Source organism: Diabrotica virgifera, chromosome 5 (assembly GCF_917563875.1).
Source record: "Diabrotica virgifera virgifera chromosome 5, PGI_DIABVI_V3a".
Taxonomy (NCBI): Eukaryota; Metazoa; Arthropoda; class Insecta; order Coleoptera; family Chrysomelidae; genus Diabrotica; species Diabrotica virgifera.
The window spans coordinates 260664448-260682400 of NC_065447.1; the positions used below are offsets into that span (position 1 = coordinate 260664448).

Here is a 17953-nt window from a genome sequence, read left to right on the forward strand (position 1 = left end):
AGTGTAGTTGGAACCTCAGTTCCTGCAGTACCTGATGAATTCGAATTATAAACAAATTATAGTAAAATTATGCAGGTACAGCTCCACCGGTGGTGGTGACCAATCATGGCCGGTGACAAATAATGTCATCGGTCGTACACCCACCTAATCTTTACGCAGGCAGGGTTTCTCTCACCGGTCATAGTTCGGTCCAGGAGCTGTACCGTGCTGAGAATGAGATTCTTATGAAAAATGAGGTGAAGAAAATCTTAAACGATAGCACTATTGAAGAAAGTCAATCCCGTGGAGAGCGCAAATCCTTATCACCCAAAACAAAATTAATCGATTCACTCAACTTGATGCCTATACACTACTACATATCGAGGAAATGTATCTAAAGTATCACAGTTCACTGTCTTTAGTGCAATAGATTTCCAATAGATTCCTAAACTTTCACTTGAATAGCAGTACACAGCATTTGAAGTTAATGGGAACCTCTACTAATGTCTTCGTATTCCGTTTGGTATTACCAATGGTACACCCACTTTCCAAAAGACCTTCGATTGGCTCATATGCACACAAAAACTTCGATCGGACATTATGTCTACCTTGATGATAACTTTTTGTGGCAGAAAGATGGTAGAGCATCACAGAAAACTTGAGAACAGAAAGCCACCGACAAATACGGCTTGAATCGAAATGAAACGAGGGGCAAATTCAATCAAACAGTAGATAACTGGTCATATAATGCGTCACCCAGAAAAAATATGACATACTTCACTTCACTTCATGCAAGGTAAAATAAGGGGAAAAAGAAGTGTGGCCGCCGTAAAACTTCTTGGCTTAAAAACCTACGCCAATGGTTTGGGAAAACTAGCACTGAACTATTTCGTGCGGCTGTAAATAAGACAATGATTGTTAATATGTTGGGCAACATGAGAGCCAACGATCGACAAACGGTCTCGGCACCTTAAGAAGAAGAAGATGTAGATAACTTACATGGGTATACTATAGGACCAAACCATGGCATAATGCCCGATGGTAGCAGACTATGACCCTTTTAAAGATGCCTCTACCAAATGACATTGCATCTCTCAGAAGGATATTGGATATGTTTTATCAACCACGGTACCACGGACCAATACAGATGGTGGAGATGGTTAAAAACTAAAAATAAAATTTGTATTAATCTTTTTTTAGATATCGACGAATGCAGAGAAGGTAAATGCATCAACGGCCGTTGCACAAACCTCCCAGGAAGCTTTTCTTGTCTTTGTCCACCAGGATTCGATGTTACTCCAGACGGTACCATGTGCACAGACCACGATGAATGTTCCGAAATTGGAATGTGCACCAATGGTATTTGCATCAATATGGACGGTAGCTTCAAGTGTCAGTGTAAGCCAGGGTTCAAGTTGTCTCCAACTGGATACGCTTGTATTGGTAAGACTATTATTTCAACACTGTTATGTTTTTTGGTCTTTAAATTTGTTTTGTTTCAGATATTGATGAATGTTACGAGAATCCTAGAATATGTCTTAATGGTCGATGTCAAAATACACCAGGATCATATGAATGTGCATGTCTGTCAGGCTTTGTTGAATCCAGTGACAATACTTTCTGTATTGATCTAGATGAATGCTCAACTACAGGTAGGTACAGGGCTTTAAATATATAATTGTAATATTTTTGTAACCTTAACAAATCCAAGAAAATTATTTTTACATCAAAGAAAAATTTTCTGTTTTTAGGTATGTGTGATCATGGCAAATGTATCAACATGGAAGGTTCCTTCAGGTGCGTTTGTGATCCGGGTTACCGTCTTGGTGCAGATGGCAAACATTGTGCTGATATTGACGAATGTATTAACAATCCTTGCCAGTTTGGCAACTGCTACAATACACCGGGTAGCTTTAGATGTGAATGTCATCTTGGATTCAGTTTAGGTAAGAAGTAAATAGTTTCTGTATATGTTTGACGAACCAAAATTCAAGATAGGTACAATATAAAAAATGTGCGTCAATTGCAAAGAAATGCTTTGTTTAAAAAATATGAGAAATTTATTTTTTGAGTTTCTTTTTTATCAGTATTCATGTTCCTTTTCGTCACCTAGTCTATTTTTGCACTTTCACTATTTTTTAATTACATTTTCTTTCCTTGCTTATTCGTCTGTCTTGTTTTAAATTTTTAGTTTTTCCTGTATTTTCACTGCATTTCTTATAAAATTTTCATGGCGTTAAAACTTAACATATACATACTTAAAATAACAAATATTTTAAAAAATTTCACATCTTGGGTTGCTCCATTATCCGTTGATTTTAACGGGCGCGACCCAAAATAGTGACAACTCTACCTTATCGATAATAGTCTACCTACGAGAAGTGCAGGCTAAATTGAAGATGGAATAACAAAAAAAAATATGTATGTCTTTGTACTCATTTTATAATTCTCAAAAAATGCGGGATCTGGATTTCAATGCATATATTTTTTTTTTATAATTCTCCTATTAAAGTTGCGCGTGAAGTTAGGCGTGTTAATGACAGTAGCGATTTTGGGGGCTATCCGATTTCAATATAGGATGCTGTGAAATAATCCATCATATTCACCGATTTTGGGGGCGACCCGATTTCAATATAGGATGCTGTGAAATAATCCATCATATATTTGCATGTAAGAAGTTGTCTATCTTGAAGAAAGTGTCCAATTTTGTATGAATTTTATTACACATTTTTTTTGTTATCTTACAGACTATACAAAACGTACCTACTGTATACATTTTTAATTTGCAATATATTTTTATTTCATTTTTTCAATGTTTAGGTCCTGACGGAAGATCTTGTTTGGATATTCGAAGAGATCTGTGCTATCAGGAATACAGAGATGGACTATGTTTTAATCCATCCACTACTGCTGTTACTAAGTCGAGTTGTTGCTGCTGTACTATTATTTCTGGAAAACCTATGGGTTGGGGTACAACCTGTCAACCTTGTCCGATGCCAGGAACTACAGACTTCGATCTCTTGTGTCCTCATGGTCCAGGTAATGTAACATTTATATCTTTATGAGAATAATAATTAATAAAGTGGGCCATAAGCTAGATTTTTACCTAAAACTAGAGTAAGCTAAATTTACGGGTAGCTTTGGAACAAATGACCAGCTACAAGTAATACAAAGTCCTTGATAGAGAAAGTTATAGAATACAACACGCCATTGATATTAATATTTTTAGACGATAAGAAAGCATATTTGACTCAGTCAATTATAGCTCCATGTTAACAGCTTCTACAGAGAGCAGTATTGACGATAGGTACACATTTCTTCTACGGAATATAGATAATAAAGCAATAGCTGCAGTGAGAGTATACTATGGCGACACAAACACATTTTCCTTGAAGAAGAGTATTTGACAAAGAGACACCATATATCCTAACTATTCACCGCTTGACTACACAGTGTTATAAGAAATAATAATTAGGAACATATTGGAGTCAACACAAATGAGGAATTTCTGAACAACTTGAGGTTTGCAGACGACATTGTTCTTATAGCAGCCCAGGTAGATCATGCCTGCCAATTCCTTTCAAATCATTCAGAGCTGTTGTATATGAGTTGGTCTTATAATGAACTTTTCCAAAAAACAATACTGACCAACCTTGTAAGAAGATACAAGCAAATAATAGAGTTATACAAGCAAACAACAGAGTTAAACAGGAAAATTGGACTAAATGCAGCGTACGAACAACTGAGGGAAGTCTTATGATCAGTTATTCCCATGTGCTTTAAAAGAAAGGTCTTTCATAATTGTGTATTCCCATTTCTAAGTATTAAGTGGAAACATTGGTCCTTACCAGAAACGTAATCAATAACATACAAGTGGCACAGACAGCAATAGAGGGATCAATGTTCCAATGATCAATATCCCTCAGAGAGAGAGTTTAAAATCAACTGGGTAGGAGAAAAACTGTTGTCGTGTTGTTAGGGTTAGAGGTGGAAGATAGATGAAGAAAATTTTAATTAAAATTTGGTTGCAAGGTGCTCAAGATCGGATACAACGGAATTATTTACCGGAGGTCTATGTATGTTCAGTAGTTGACTTCAAATGGATAGGGCTGATGTCGTGGACCGAAGTAACTGGAGCAAATTTTGGAGAGAACAATGATGAATAAGAGAATAGAAGATAAGAAAAAAAAGCATGGGCTCTAAATATATTTTTTCTTATCACTTCTTAGGGACTATTCGATAGTTATTAGTTATTTTGATAAGAGGTTTCTCCCAGTATAGTTTTTTAGCGTCGTTCTATAATGATATTAAAAATCATTGAAGATTTTGATGACTATTATCCGTATTACAGATGTTTATATTCCATTCATTAGCAGCTGAAATTATCAATTTTTCGTACATACTCCATACCTTCACTAAACCAGTTAATTATGACTTACATTATTTTAATGGCTCTGATAAGGGATAACGGAATAATATTTACTATGTATTTTAAATAAGATATCATTTTTTTAGGTTTAACGCACTAGTGAATACATACAAATAGAAAAAAATCTTCGAACTTTTCCATAAATTTGCACATGTTTACATGGTCTACATTTGTTTTAATTTTTTTTAGGTTCCACTTTTGATGGTAACGATATCAATGAATGCGCCCAAAATCCAAACATTTGCCAAAATGGAGCCTGTGAAAATATGATAGGAACCTACAGGTGTATCTGTAATCCAGGATTTGAAGTGGATGAGACCGGGAAAATATGTACGGATATAAATGAGTGCGAAGTAGAAGAGTTGGTAAGTAGAGAATTTTTTTGCTATGAAGGGATCCTAGAATAATTTGATTGTTGTATGCCAAATATTCTATATTATAAGGATCATTGGAATATAAATATTGTATACATGTACCTACTAACGATTTCTACAGTTTTCACTGTACTTCTTCACTCAACCGTTCTCTCCAGTTTTTTTCTGTTTTGCCAGTCCCCTTTCTGTAGATTTCTTCTTTCCATTGTTCGCCCACTTTATCTCTGAAAGATCTTGGGGTCTGCCTCTCTTCTTTCTTCCTTTTTGGGCTCCACTCTGTTATTCTATTTATCCAACAATTGTGGTCTGCTCTTCTGACATGTTCGTACCAGGTTAATCTCTTCTAATCGATATAGTCTATTATATCTGAGTTAATTCCCATTATTTTCTTAATCTCTATGTTATTTATTCTATCTCTTCTGGATACTCTGCAACTTCTCCTTATAGTCTAGTCGCAACATAGGGGCTCCCGTGGACACTTTTAGTTCGCTGTGATTTGATGGTGGTATTTTAGGTTTTTTTAGGTCGCTGAATCCAATGGAGGTGGTCTGGAAGCCCAAATGTGATGCGATTAATTGTTATTAACAAATTATAGTAAAATTAGGTGTTTTTCAGGAATTATTAGAAGTCCTGTAAATAAATTGATAGTGTTAAATTTTTCTCCGGTATATTTTTGGTCGCTGAATCAAATGCGACTAGTCGCGATTACTCAAAATGTGTTCTTATTATGTTAATAACAAAATAATTGTTTATTCGCCGAAAAGCTCGAAATGCGTTATCTACAGCAAGTTTGTAGTCTTTTTCATAGTATGTTTATACGCTAAATCGATTGTCACTAGTCGTGATAGCTTAAACCACGTTCCGACTTTGTTATTAATAAATTATTATTGCATAAATAACGGTTTATAGTAAGTTTACTCACTGTTTTTGCTCTAAATTTTAAAAAACACTTGGAATGACATGAAATTTGGCAAGCACGTAGCTAACATGTCAAACAAAACAAGTATATTGTGCCGATGTGTGCTTTTACCCTGGGGGTGAGTTTCACTCCGTTTCGGGGGTGAAAGAAGCAACCTTTAAAATAAGTCCGGAATTGGATAAACTTATTAATTCTAAGCAACGTTTGTTCTATACAGTTTTTTCACTAAGTCCATACTTTTCGAGTTATTTGCGAGTGAATATGTTCATTTTTCAACAAAAAAAACCAAATAACTCGAAAAATATTGACTTAGAGAAAAAACTGTCTAGAACAAAAGTTGCTTAGAATTAATCAGTTTATTCACTTCCGGACTTATTTTAAAGGTTTTTTTTTCATACCCGAAAAGGGGTGAAACTCCCAGAGTAAAAGCAGACATCGGCACAATATCACTTGTTTTGTTTGACATGTTAGCTACGTGTATGCCAAATTTCATATCAATTAAAGTGGTTTTTTAAAATTTAGAGCAAAAACCGTGAGTGAACGTAATACATATAAACCGTTATTTTTGCAATAATTTATTAATAACAAAGTCGGAACGTGGTTTAAGCTATCACGGTTAGCGGAAATCGATTTAGCATTTAAAAATACTATGAAAAAGACTACAAACCTGCTGTAGATAGCGCATTTCGAGCTTTTCGGCGAATAAACTATTATTTTGTTATTAACAAAATAAATACATATTTTGAGTAATCGCGACTAGTAGCATTCGATTCAGCGACCAAAAATACACCAGAGAAGATCTTAACACTATCAGTTTATTTACAGGGCTTCTATTAATTCCTGAGAAACAACTAATTTTACAATAATTTGTTAATAACAATTAAACTCACCACATTTGGGCTTCCAGACAACTTCCATTGGATTCAGCGACCCAAAAAACCTATACTACCACCATCAAATCGCTGCGAACTAAAAGTGTTCACGGGACCCCCTATGTTGCGACTAGCACTAGACTATTATAAATTCCATCTCTGGATATAAAGATAAACATTGTATCATTATATCATTAGTAGAACTAAATGCACAGTATCTTAGTATCTTAAAAACTTACTATGAACAGCCTCGAATGTGCCAATAAGACATTGAAAGTAGGGCGACCATGCGACCAAACTACAAATCAATATTCGATGATGAATGTTACAAATAGCTGTATTAATAGAAAAATATTTAAATAATGAATGGGTTGCATGTGTGAGTCCATACTATTGTAGTAAAGAAAAAAGAGACGTTCTCACAAACAATTTATTTTACAACTGACGACCGGTTTCGCTGTCTACAATATTCACAGCATCTTCAGGTCACGGTAAAAGTAAAATTAAATGTTTCCGGTATAAGGGAAGAATATAGTAGTATTCAATATCATACTTTTTCTCCAAATTATGCTAAAGGGAGAGATGGTAGAGGGACAGATTTGATTGTAATGTACAAACAAAACAAAATAAAATAATTGGCAGGATCTTGAGGGGATTAGTACGGGAACACGACATTAAACCGTGAAACCAAAAATTGTTAGTTATATATAAAGTGATGTTATTTTTAAATTTTTTTAAAGTGTATATTTTTAAATTTATTGGGATTATTAGATGTTGTTCTGGATGTTCAAGAACTGATGGATGTAAGATTGGTTGTGCAATTTTCTTAAAACCAGAATTGGTCAGTTGTGTATTATTTGTGGTGTGATTGTGAAAATGTTTTAATTTTTATTTGTTGGAGACATTGAAATTAAACTGAACAATAGTAAATAGGTAAAATTTGCTAAAATTTAAAAGTGTCAAACAATAAAATCATTAATAAATAATTCAGAATTAAATTCAAATGTGAAGGTAACTAACTGTACATGAAATTAAATTTATAGTAATATAAAATTATGATGATTTGTGCAGCAATGAATGAGATTTTATGAGATATTACTAAAAAGTTAGAAAAAGGCAAATATGAAAAAACAGATGAAAAAATGATTCATTTATGTTAATATCTGTTGAATGTAATAAATAGTTGAGTAGATTGAAAAAATTAATCTCAAAAATCTTTGAAAAAGTTACCTGGTTGAGCTGAATTATATGGTTTCTTTGAAAAGTTAAAAAAGTTTTTGAAATATTTTTTGTTTTAAAGTCGACGAAAATAACACATAACAGATTCTCGAACGCACACAAAGGACGTGGACACAACGGGAGTTTGGGAATTTTTTGATGAGGAAAGCAAACTGTGTACTACTACATCTTATTTCTTTTTGATTTTTAAGAATTGTAAAAATTCCTCTAATTTGGTTTTATTTACAAAGAAACTCAAATGTGACATTTGAGTTTCTTTGTAAATAAAACCAAATTAGAGGAATTTTTACAATTCTTAAAAATCAAAAAGAAATAAGATGTAGTAGTACACAGTTTGCTTTCCTCATCAAAAAATTCCCAAACTCCCGTTGTGTCCACGTCCTTTGTGTGCGTTCGAGAATCTGTTATGTGTTATTTTCATCGACTTTAAAACAAAAAATATTTCAAAAACTTTTTTAACTTTTCAAAGAAACCATATAATTCAGCTCAACCAGGTAACTTTTTCAAAGATTTTTGAGATTAATTTTTTCAATCTACTCAACTATTTATTACATTCAACAGATATTAACATAAATGAATCATTTTTTCATATTTGCCTTTTTCTAACTTTTTAGTAATATCTCATAAAATCTCATTCATTGCTGCACAAATCATCATAATTTTATATTACTATAAATTTAATTTCATGTACAGTTAGGTACCTTCACATTTGAATTTAATTCTGAATTATTTATTAATGATTTTATTGTTTGACCCTTTTAAATTTTAGCAAATTTTACCTATTTACTATTGTTCAGTTTAATTTCAATGTCTCCAACAAATAAAAATTAAAACATTTTCACAATCACACCACAAATAATACACAACTGACCAATTCTGGTTTTAAGAAAATTGCACAACCAATCTTACATCCATCAGTTCTTGAACATCCAGAACAACATCTAATAATCCCAATAAATTTAAAAATATACACTTTAAAAAAATTTAAAAATAACATCACTTTATATATAACTAACAATTTTTGGTTTCACGGTTTAATGTCGTGTTCCCTTACTAATCCCCTCAAGATCCTGCCAATTATTTTATTTTGTTTTGTTTGTACATTACAATCAAATCTGTCCCTCTACCATCTCTCCCTTTAGCATAATTTGGAGAAAAAGTATGATATTGAATACTACTATATTCTTCCCTTATACCGGAAACATTTAATTTTACTTTTACCGTGACCTGAAGATGCTGTGAATATTGTAGACAGCGAAACCGGTCGTCAGTTGTAAAATAAATTGTTTGTGAGAACGTCTCTTTTTTTCTTTACTACAAGAAAAATATTTATTTACAATTTTTTGTGACAAACCCAATTATTAATTTAGAAGCCTTATGGACATTAAAATTATATGCTGCACCAAAAAAAGATTTTAAGAGTCTTTAATGGAAGTGACATACTTGAGCGATTTGCTCATCATTGAAATAACCTGTAGCTACCCTGTTTATCTGTCAATTCAAACTGATACGGCAACGCTTATTAACATCTAAATGAAGACCATTCCTACTATATTTTAATTGTATTGTAGGAAATTGAAATTAAACCTCAGAAAAACTAAATGGATGGTAATAACAAAAGATCCACACGCCAGGAATGATTTGGTTGTCAATAACACGGTTATAGAAAGGGTATCCTCCTATAAATACCTTGGAGCTTGCCTGGATCATACAGGCGATCAAACAAAAGAAATAAGAGCAAGAATAGAAATAGCTAGATCAGCATTTAACAAGATGAAAATATTTCTCTGTAGTCGTGACATAAATCTTGATCTGAGAGTGCGTATGCTGCGGTGTTATATCTTCTCCACTTTATTATACGGAGTTGAGTCATGGACCATCAAGATGGGCAGCATTAAAAACATTGAAGCTTTTGAGATGTGGTGTTACCGTAGAATGCTACGTGTATCTTGGGTGGACCACGTGACGAATGCCGAAATTTTACGTCGGATCGGAAAAGGATGTGAAGTTGTACTTACTGTTAAAAGAAGAAAGCTTGAATACTTTGGCCATGTTATGAGAGGTGACAAATACTCGCTGCTGAGACTGATCATTCAGGGTAAAATCAGGGGTAAGAGAAGTATCGGTAGGCGCAGAATATCTTGGTTAAGAAATCTGAGGGAATGGTTCGGCTGCAGTTCCATCGACCTATTTAGGGCAGCCGCCAGTAAAATAAGAATAGCTGTGATGATTTCCAACCTCCGATAGGAGACGGACTTGAAGAAGAAGAAGGAAATTGTATAAACCATCAAACCATCAAGAAGAGTAGAAAGAATTGAGCTATAAAATCATCAACAACCATTCAGAATTTTAAGTTATCAGCAAATACTTAAAAAATATCATTAACGAATATAAGAAAAAATTAGGTGATTGTGCCCTCTCTGAGGAACACCTGAGGTGACCGTTATTAACTGCATGATTGCCAGCAACCTGAAATCATTGACTATGACCTGACAACCAATTTTTTATCCATTCAACTGAACATAAAATTAACTGAATATGAAATCCCACAGAGAGCAATTTTGCGAGAAGGTTTTGATGTTCAACACGATCAAATGCTTTATTTAAATCGATATATTTTAGCATCCACCTGGTTTCGACCCTTAATTTCATAAGCTCAGGCTGATAGCAAACTAAATTAGTACCTAGCTGTAGATTCTTATAAGACTTTTTTACCTAATTATTTTTGTATTCTGTGTATTTTGTGTGTTCGATAAATATGTATTTCAGTAAAAAATAAACTTTTAATTTTTTAACCATAATACAACAGCCACTATACAAATTTAAGCGTGTTAGAGCCTTGTCCATTATGAATTGTTAGATTAATTGTACAGGTGTGCAGCGGGGGACAATGCAGGAACACACCTGGCAGCTTCCAGTGCATCTGCCCTACAGGAACACAGATGAATCCGAAGAATTTCGTTTGTGAAGACATCGACGAGTGCCGAGAGTTAGGACCAGAGGCTTGCTTCAATGGAGAATGCGTTAATGTCCATGGATCTTATAAATGTGAATGTGATCCCGGATCTGTGTTGGATAATACTGGAAGAATATGTATAGGTAAGTTCATTAGGTTTTTCGTTGATTATTTCTACCATTTCTACCATATAGCATTCTCAATATCTATAAACTCTCTAAACGAAAAATCTCCAATGAATTAGAAGAAACACTGGTAAAAACCAAAAAAGAGGAAGTTAATATTATTTTAGATAACAACTTCGATGCGAAGGTAGGAAAAGAAAGAGATGAGGAACACGTAATGAGAGAGCAGAGAACTAGTTCAGTTTTGCAAGGATAACGAACTCATTATCAAGAACACATGATGGAAGCTACCAGTCCGAACAATATACACCTGGAAAGACTCTACAGATGACGGTGAGAACATCGTATGAAAAATGGTACGGTTACAAAAGTGGACAGTCGAGATATACGGGTTATTGTCAATCTGCAAGACAAGCATTTATAAAAATGAAAAAAATGTAAGATCTTCCTCTCAAGCTAAGGATAAGAGCCTTCAGAAGCTACGTAATCTCGAATTTTGTACGGAATGGAAAGCTGGACACTAAGACTGGATAATATAAAGGAGTTGGAAGCATTTGAGATGTGGGGGTATAGATAGATTTTGAAAATACCATGGATCTAACGAGTTACAAAGAGACAAGTGTTTAGCAGGCGACAAAAGGATTGCGAGGTCATAAAGAACATCAAAATAAGAAAGCTGGAATTTTTAAGCCACATTACCAGAGGCGAAATATGAGAAACTAAGGCTCATAATTCAAGGTAAAATTAAGGGTATAATATCTATAGTAAGACAAAGATTTCCTGGCTCAGAAACCTAAGAGAGTGGTATAGTTGCAGTTCAGTAGATCTTTTCAGAGCATCCGCCAATAAGGTACGGATAGCTGTGATGATAACCATCCTCCGACAGGAGAAGGAACTACAAGAAGAAGCAATAGGTATATAAATCGTTACAATAAAATGGGGGAAAATTTTCCAGAGTGGAAAAAGAGAGGGCTGATTGATCATATGATTAATCGTATGTTCTCCTAGTCTATTGTTATTTCCGTATAATAATGTCAAATAGAAGGAACATAGTAGTGAAAAATGACAAATAGTAAGTACCGGTAGGATGTACCAAATCATAATTTGTTCCAACTTGAACACTACCTTTAAAAATTCTACTAGAGAATACAGTTATAAAATTTGCTCCGATATTTTTTACTATTACAGTTCTATATTCTTTCTTTTTGTTACAGATAATCGCAAGGGATCCTGTTGGACAACCTTGAACAGAGGCCGATGTGAAAACGACTTGCCCCAGCTAAGCAGAAGATCTGAATGCTGTTGCTCCGTGGGAGTTGCCTGGGGATCCCCTTGCGAAAGATGTAACAGGAACGAATGTGACTGCCCCAAGGGATACGCTAAGACTGACGGAAAGACTTGTACCGACATCAACGAGTGTGATCTCAATCCAGACATTTGCAGAGGTGGTGGTACTTGCGTTAATACCGATGGTAGCTTTACTTGTTCATGTCCACCTGGTTTAACTTTGGATGAAACTAGTAAGTATACACCTACCTAGTTTTACGTATATTAAATAAACAGTGATCTTTATAGTAACCAATAAATGAAATATTCCATATTAATTTCTACCTAGTAGAAGTGCATCTAGTAGGGAAATCCATTAAAGCCTTAAGTAGGCACATAATGCAGCCACTTATCTTGATCATTAAAGATACCGATTACAGAATTTTGAAATCCTTTATGAATTTGTACAGTTATAGTGGATGGGTACCTACCATGGAACAACCTCATTTTATGTAGTTGTCTCTATCGAGTATATGTCCAGTAAGCAAAGCCTATTATAAGTTTGAGCTGATTCCTGTCTATTTTCCTCAGTTCTTTCCTTCTCTATTATACTTGCCTAGAACAAAGTTATTGTGTGTTTGGAATTAGGTTTTTTTTCAGTCGCAGACTTTTTTTCTTGGTATTCTTAGGTAGACTTTTGACGATAGTATTTTGTAGCTTATCTTCTTTTAGAAAATCATGATTTTTTTCATTGCTGCGTATTTCTTGACCAGAAACCCATACCAGTTTGATACTCTTATGTTTAGACAGTTCTTTTTAGCATTCTCACACTAGCATAAAATCTACCTAAAGCTTCTGAGGAACCGCACAGCCACTTGACAATCTTAAGCATACATTGGTCATCTTAAATTCAATAGCTGTCATATTAAATTAGGTTGAATAATTCAACCTTGTATAAATGTTTGCCTGGAATGTAGAGGCTCATAATTCAATTTCTCTTTTTCTCTTTAAGGAACCAAATGTCTAGACATCCGCCAAGAACAATGCTACACGAAATACCAACACGGAAAATGCGTATCACCAATTGATGGTTTCTTCCACAAGAACCTCTGCTGTTGCTCTCAGATCGGTAAGGCTTGGGGTGACCGTTGTGATGCCTGCCCAAGACCAGGAACGTCGGCATTTAACGAGCTATGTCCGAAAGGATTGGGATTTTTGGATAAGAAGGACATTAACGAATGTACTGACTTCCCGGGTATTTGCCAAAATGGAAGATGCAGGAACACCATTGGTGGATACAGCTGCAAGTGCAACAAAGGATACGATTATGATGACAACAAGGTGAAGTGTATAGGTAAGTAGATACTTTAGATAGGTACTTTATGTAGGTATTCTTAGTTAGTTAACAAGAGGCCACGACAAGAAGTACTACGGAGTAGAGGATACCCACCAAGATAATGGACCGATGATCTTAAGCCTGTTATCAGTAACTGGATGCAAACCGCACAAGACAGAGATAGATAGAAAGATCTGAGGGAGACATATGTCCAGCAGTGGACGCAACAGGTTGATGATGATGATGAGTTAGCAAGATCTTAAATAATCCTTGTACTGCTTCTACTTATTATATTTTGTTCTCTTTTAGATATTGATGAGTGTAATTTGACAACTGAAAACGTTTGTGGAAATGGTGTATGTAAAAACGTTCCAGGGGATTTCGTTTGTGAATGTAACGAGGGATATAGGACAATGGCTCCCATGCAAATTTGTATGGGTAAGTAAATAAGCATAATAATTTTTACGTTCATGGCGCATCATGCTTATCCGACTACACAGCTTTATATATAATGTAATCGTTTAGCTGAAAAGTTTGTAGGTGGTAATAATTTTTTTTATTATTCAATATAGTTACCTTCGAGGGCGATACTACGATTACAGCGGTCATACAACTTTTCAATACCATTTTTATAATAAAATTTGTCTTTAGCCTCAAATTGAGCCTCAGTTTCGGCGATTACCTCTTCATTTGTGCCAAATTTCTTTCCAGCGAGCATTCTCTTGAGATCAGCGAACAAGTGGTAGTCGCTGGAAGCCATTTCTGGTGAATACGGTGGCTACAGAAGCAATTTGAAGCCCAATTAATGAAATTTTGACTTTTTCATTGACGCTCATTTTGCATGACGTTTTCATTAAATTGTGACACGATGCGTTGTCTTGTACTTTCCTCTTCTTTGTTCGCGATTTCGTTCTTCAAACGCCCCAATAACGCAATGTAGCAGTCGTTGTTAATGGTTTTTCTCTTTTCAAGAGAGTCAATGGATATTATACCCTAAGCATCCCAAAATACTGATGCCATAAACTTGTCAGCCGACTGTTGCGTCTTTCCACGCTTTGGAGTAGGTTCATCACGGGTAGTCCACTCGGCTGACTATCAATTGGACTCCGGACTCCGGGGTGAAATGATGGAGCCATGTTTCATACATTGTAACATATTGACGCAAAAATTCGGTTTTATTACGATTAAACAACTTCACACAATTCTCAGGCTCATCAATTTGTTGTTGTTTTTGATCGGTTGTAAGCTCTCGCTGCACCCACTTTGCACAAAGTTTTCGCATACCCAACTATTCATTCATAATATATCCAACACGTTTCTTTGATATCTTTAGGGTCTCAGCTATCTCAAACAATTTCACTTTACGGTCATTCAAAATTATTTCGTGGACTTGTTTGATGTTTTGGCCGGTAACAGTCTCCTTGGGGCGTCCACTTAGTGCATCGGCCTCGGTGCTCAATTTGCCTCGTTTAAACTTAGCAAACCACTTCTCAATGGTTGATTTTCCTGGTGCTGAGTCCAAATAATGTTTATCAAGCCAAGCCTTGGTTTAACAGTATTTTTTTTTCGCCAAAAAACAATACTTTATTAAGACACGAAAGTCCTTTTTATCCATTTTTTGTAAATTACACAAGTTGCTTCACTCAAAATGCCATATCTCATAAATGAATAGTTTGGCAGCTGTAAAATTTGTACACACAACCTTTGAAGGTTAGGGCTGACTAAAAATCATATGGATTTAATACCAGTAGTGCCATCTATGTGCCAGCCTACGAACTTTTCATCCCATCAAACCTCATAGAAGCAGTTCCCATAGCGAAAAATGTAATATATATCATTAAACTATTTTCTATATGTATTATCTATGGGTTTTTGATGACGAGTGAAAATGTGTTTCAGATATCGATGAATGCGAAGAGATTCCTGGAGTTTGTCGAGGTGGACGATGTCTCAATTCTGAAGGATCTTATAGATGTGAATGTCCACCAGGCCACGAACTTTCACCAGACAAACAATCCTGTAAAGATATCGATGAATGTTCCAGGTCGAGTGGAATTTGTTCCAATGGTGTGTGCGAAAACATGATGGGAACTTACCAGTGCATCTGTAACGAAGGATATAGGCAGACTGGACAAAAGTCACATTGCGAAGGTGAGTTTTAAATAAGAAGTGAGCAAAATTATATTTAGGTATTAAAGGCTTTAGCGCAAGCTATACTGTAATTGTACGGTATTCAGATAATTGCTAGTTTAATCAAAAAAACTGACGAACTCGGTTCAATACCTCAAAAGGTGGTACTGCATGTTGGTAGTCTTTTAACTGCTTGGTTTGCTGCAGGCGTTCTCCATTTCTTAGTAGATATGTTCCAATTATTTTGTAGCCGTCGGAAACTGGTTCACTCAGAAATGATAGAATACAATAAAATAAAGAAGTAATATCAGTGAAAATAAAGAAGTAAACATTTTGTCTTGTATGCGACAATACAGTAGATCACTTATCCTATCGACGATTTAAACCTCAAGTATGCGTAATACTAACACCGAGCTCGAGTAGTCATATTACCAGTTTTAGTCCTATAAACTGCCGCAACTGAACGAGGGAGTCTCCAATAGGGCTTTTCATCGATTGTCATTTGTTTCAAGCTTCTGTCATATGTTGTATAATCTGTGTATACGAATATTATATACTGATTATACAACATAATATGACAGAACTCGAAACAAATGACTGTTGTTGAAAAGCCCTATTACGAATTTTCGCGAGTCCAGGCCCGGTTACGTGTACAGTAGGCTCTAATAGTCCGAGAAGGCTCTCTACAGGTTACGCCGTGTCTGTCAATGCCCCGGAGTTATAGCTGATACCGGTTTCTACCGGAAGATAGCAATAAAATTGCTACGAATTATCACAGTAAACAAAACCCGATATTATTTCCGTAAGAAATGTGTAGCAGTATTGAGAAAAAGAAGAAAAGAAAGAATTTTTCAAAATTTCTCACTTTTGGCTTGGAACTCTGCTCAGAAATATTTTTAAATGAAAATGTGCCTTCCAAACTATTTAATTGTGGTATAATGTCCAATGGATATTTTATGTACATAATTCATTGTACTTTATTCTCATAAATTATAAAATATTCAGTAAAAAATATTGCGTTCCTAATTCATAATATATTTGTTTCCTTAGATATTGACGAATGTGATGAGGAACCATGCGATGACATATGTGTCAACATTCCAGGAAGCTTTTCATGTACATGCGGGTAAGTGCTCATCAATCTCGTAAAATCTTCTTTGTTGTTTTGTTAATGATTATGCATTTTATAAGTATGAATTTATTATTATTAAATAAAACAAAAGACTATCATCTAAGAAAGAACTGTTGCTTTTAAAGGTGCTATCTAGAGTCCAAATTGTGAGGTTTCAACCTCAAGACCAGCAACCTACAGTGTGGGGAAGTCCTAAATTGCCGTGATGTGAAATCGGAGAAAAGTTTAAACGTCACATATTATTTTATGCAAAAATTTACATTTGTATAACATTTAAAGGGTTTTCACCCAGATATTTTGGCGCAACAAAGCATGTGTACCTGTAAAGAGCACTGATGATGGAATTATTATAATTATTATTCCGAAAATCTTCTGTGATGTAATCCAAAAAAACCCTTTTTAATAGAAATATACCTTTTATAAAGGATTTTAATTATTTTTTTGTAATTAATGGTATACTAAGATATTTTTTAATATAAATACATTATATTTGTAGTAATGGATACACTCTTAACACGGACGGAAAATCCTGTGCAGATATCGATGAATGCAAGGAAAACCCAAGAATTTGTAACGGTGGACGATGTACAAATACTATTGGTAGCTACATATGCCATTGCACTGAAGGTTTGATACCTGGACCTAGTGGAACTTCGTGTATTGGTAAGTATATTTGAATAATTCTCTGTTCTGCACTCTACTCAGTACTGCATCTTCGAATATTGACCTAGAAGTCAATGAATCTCTAGCTATCTACAATATTTCTAGAATTTTTCAACTTCCAATTGTGCAGTGGCGACGCGTGACTTTTTCTGAAGTGTTACCAAAACCAGATGCAAAAAATCTTATTTAAAAAAATTAAGATATGGCTAAATGTATATATACACTCACCGGCACAAAATTCCGCCACCCAAAATTTTTGATTAAGTTTGACAATCTATAACTTTATTATTTGTACTTCGATTTTCAAGATTCTTGCACGAGTTTGTAGGTACATGTATTGACGTCAATTACTATTATTCCGGTAACAAAATTTTTTTGCTTAGATGGCATTATACGGTAGTGAATGTAAGCGTTGTTTTTCTCCTAACTTTAAAAAATTCTGTGGAAAAATGAATGGTTTTTTGAATTATCTGAATATCTCTTTTCTTGTAAGAGCGTTAATTAAAAACACTGCTTTGAAGGTTTATTTAATT

At 34.7% G+C, this 17953-nt stretch overlaps 1 protein-coding gene across 1 annotated transcript in view; it reads left to right on the forward strand.

Moving 5' to 3' along the window:
- LOC114329651 (fibrillin-2) overlaps window positions 1-17953 on the forward strand; it is a 204891-nt gene that overhangs the window by 146011 nt on the left and 40927 nt on the right. Inside the window, exons 11-22 of the mRNA XM_028278833.2 lie at window positions 1180-1422; window positions 1482-1631; window positions 1731-1925; window positions 2800-3018; window positions 4598-4773; window positions 10686-10911; window positions 12108-12413; window positions 13172-13513; window positions 13805-13933; window positions 15395-15646; window positions 16676-16751; window positions 17254-17420. Coding sequence (XP_028134634.1) covers window positions 1180-1422; window positions 1482-1631; window positions 1731-1925; window positions 2800-3018; window positions 4598-4773; window positions 10686-10911; window positions 12108-12413; window positions 13172-13513; window positions 13805-13933; window positions 15395-15646; window positions 16676-16751; window positions 17254-17420 — 2481 coding nt within the window. The remainder of the gene's footprint in view (window positions 1-1179; window positions 1423-1481; window positions 1632-1730; window positions 1926-2799; window positions 3019-4597; window positions 4774-10685; window positions 10912-12107; window positions 12414-13171; window positions 13514-13804; window positions 13934-15394; window positions 15647-16675; window positions 16752-17253; window positions 17421-17953) is intronic.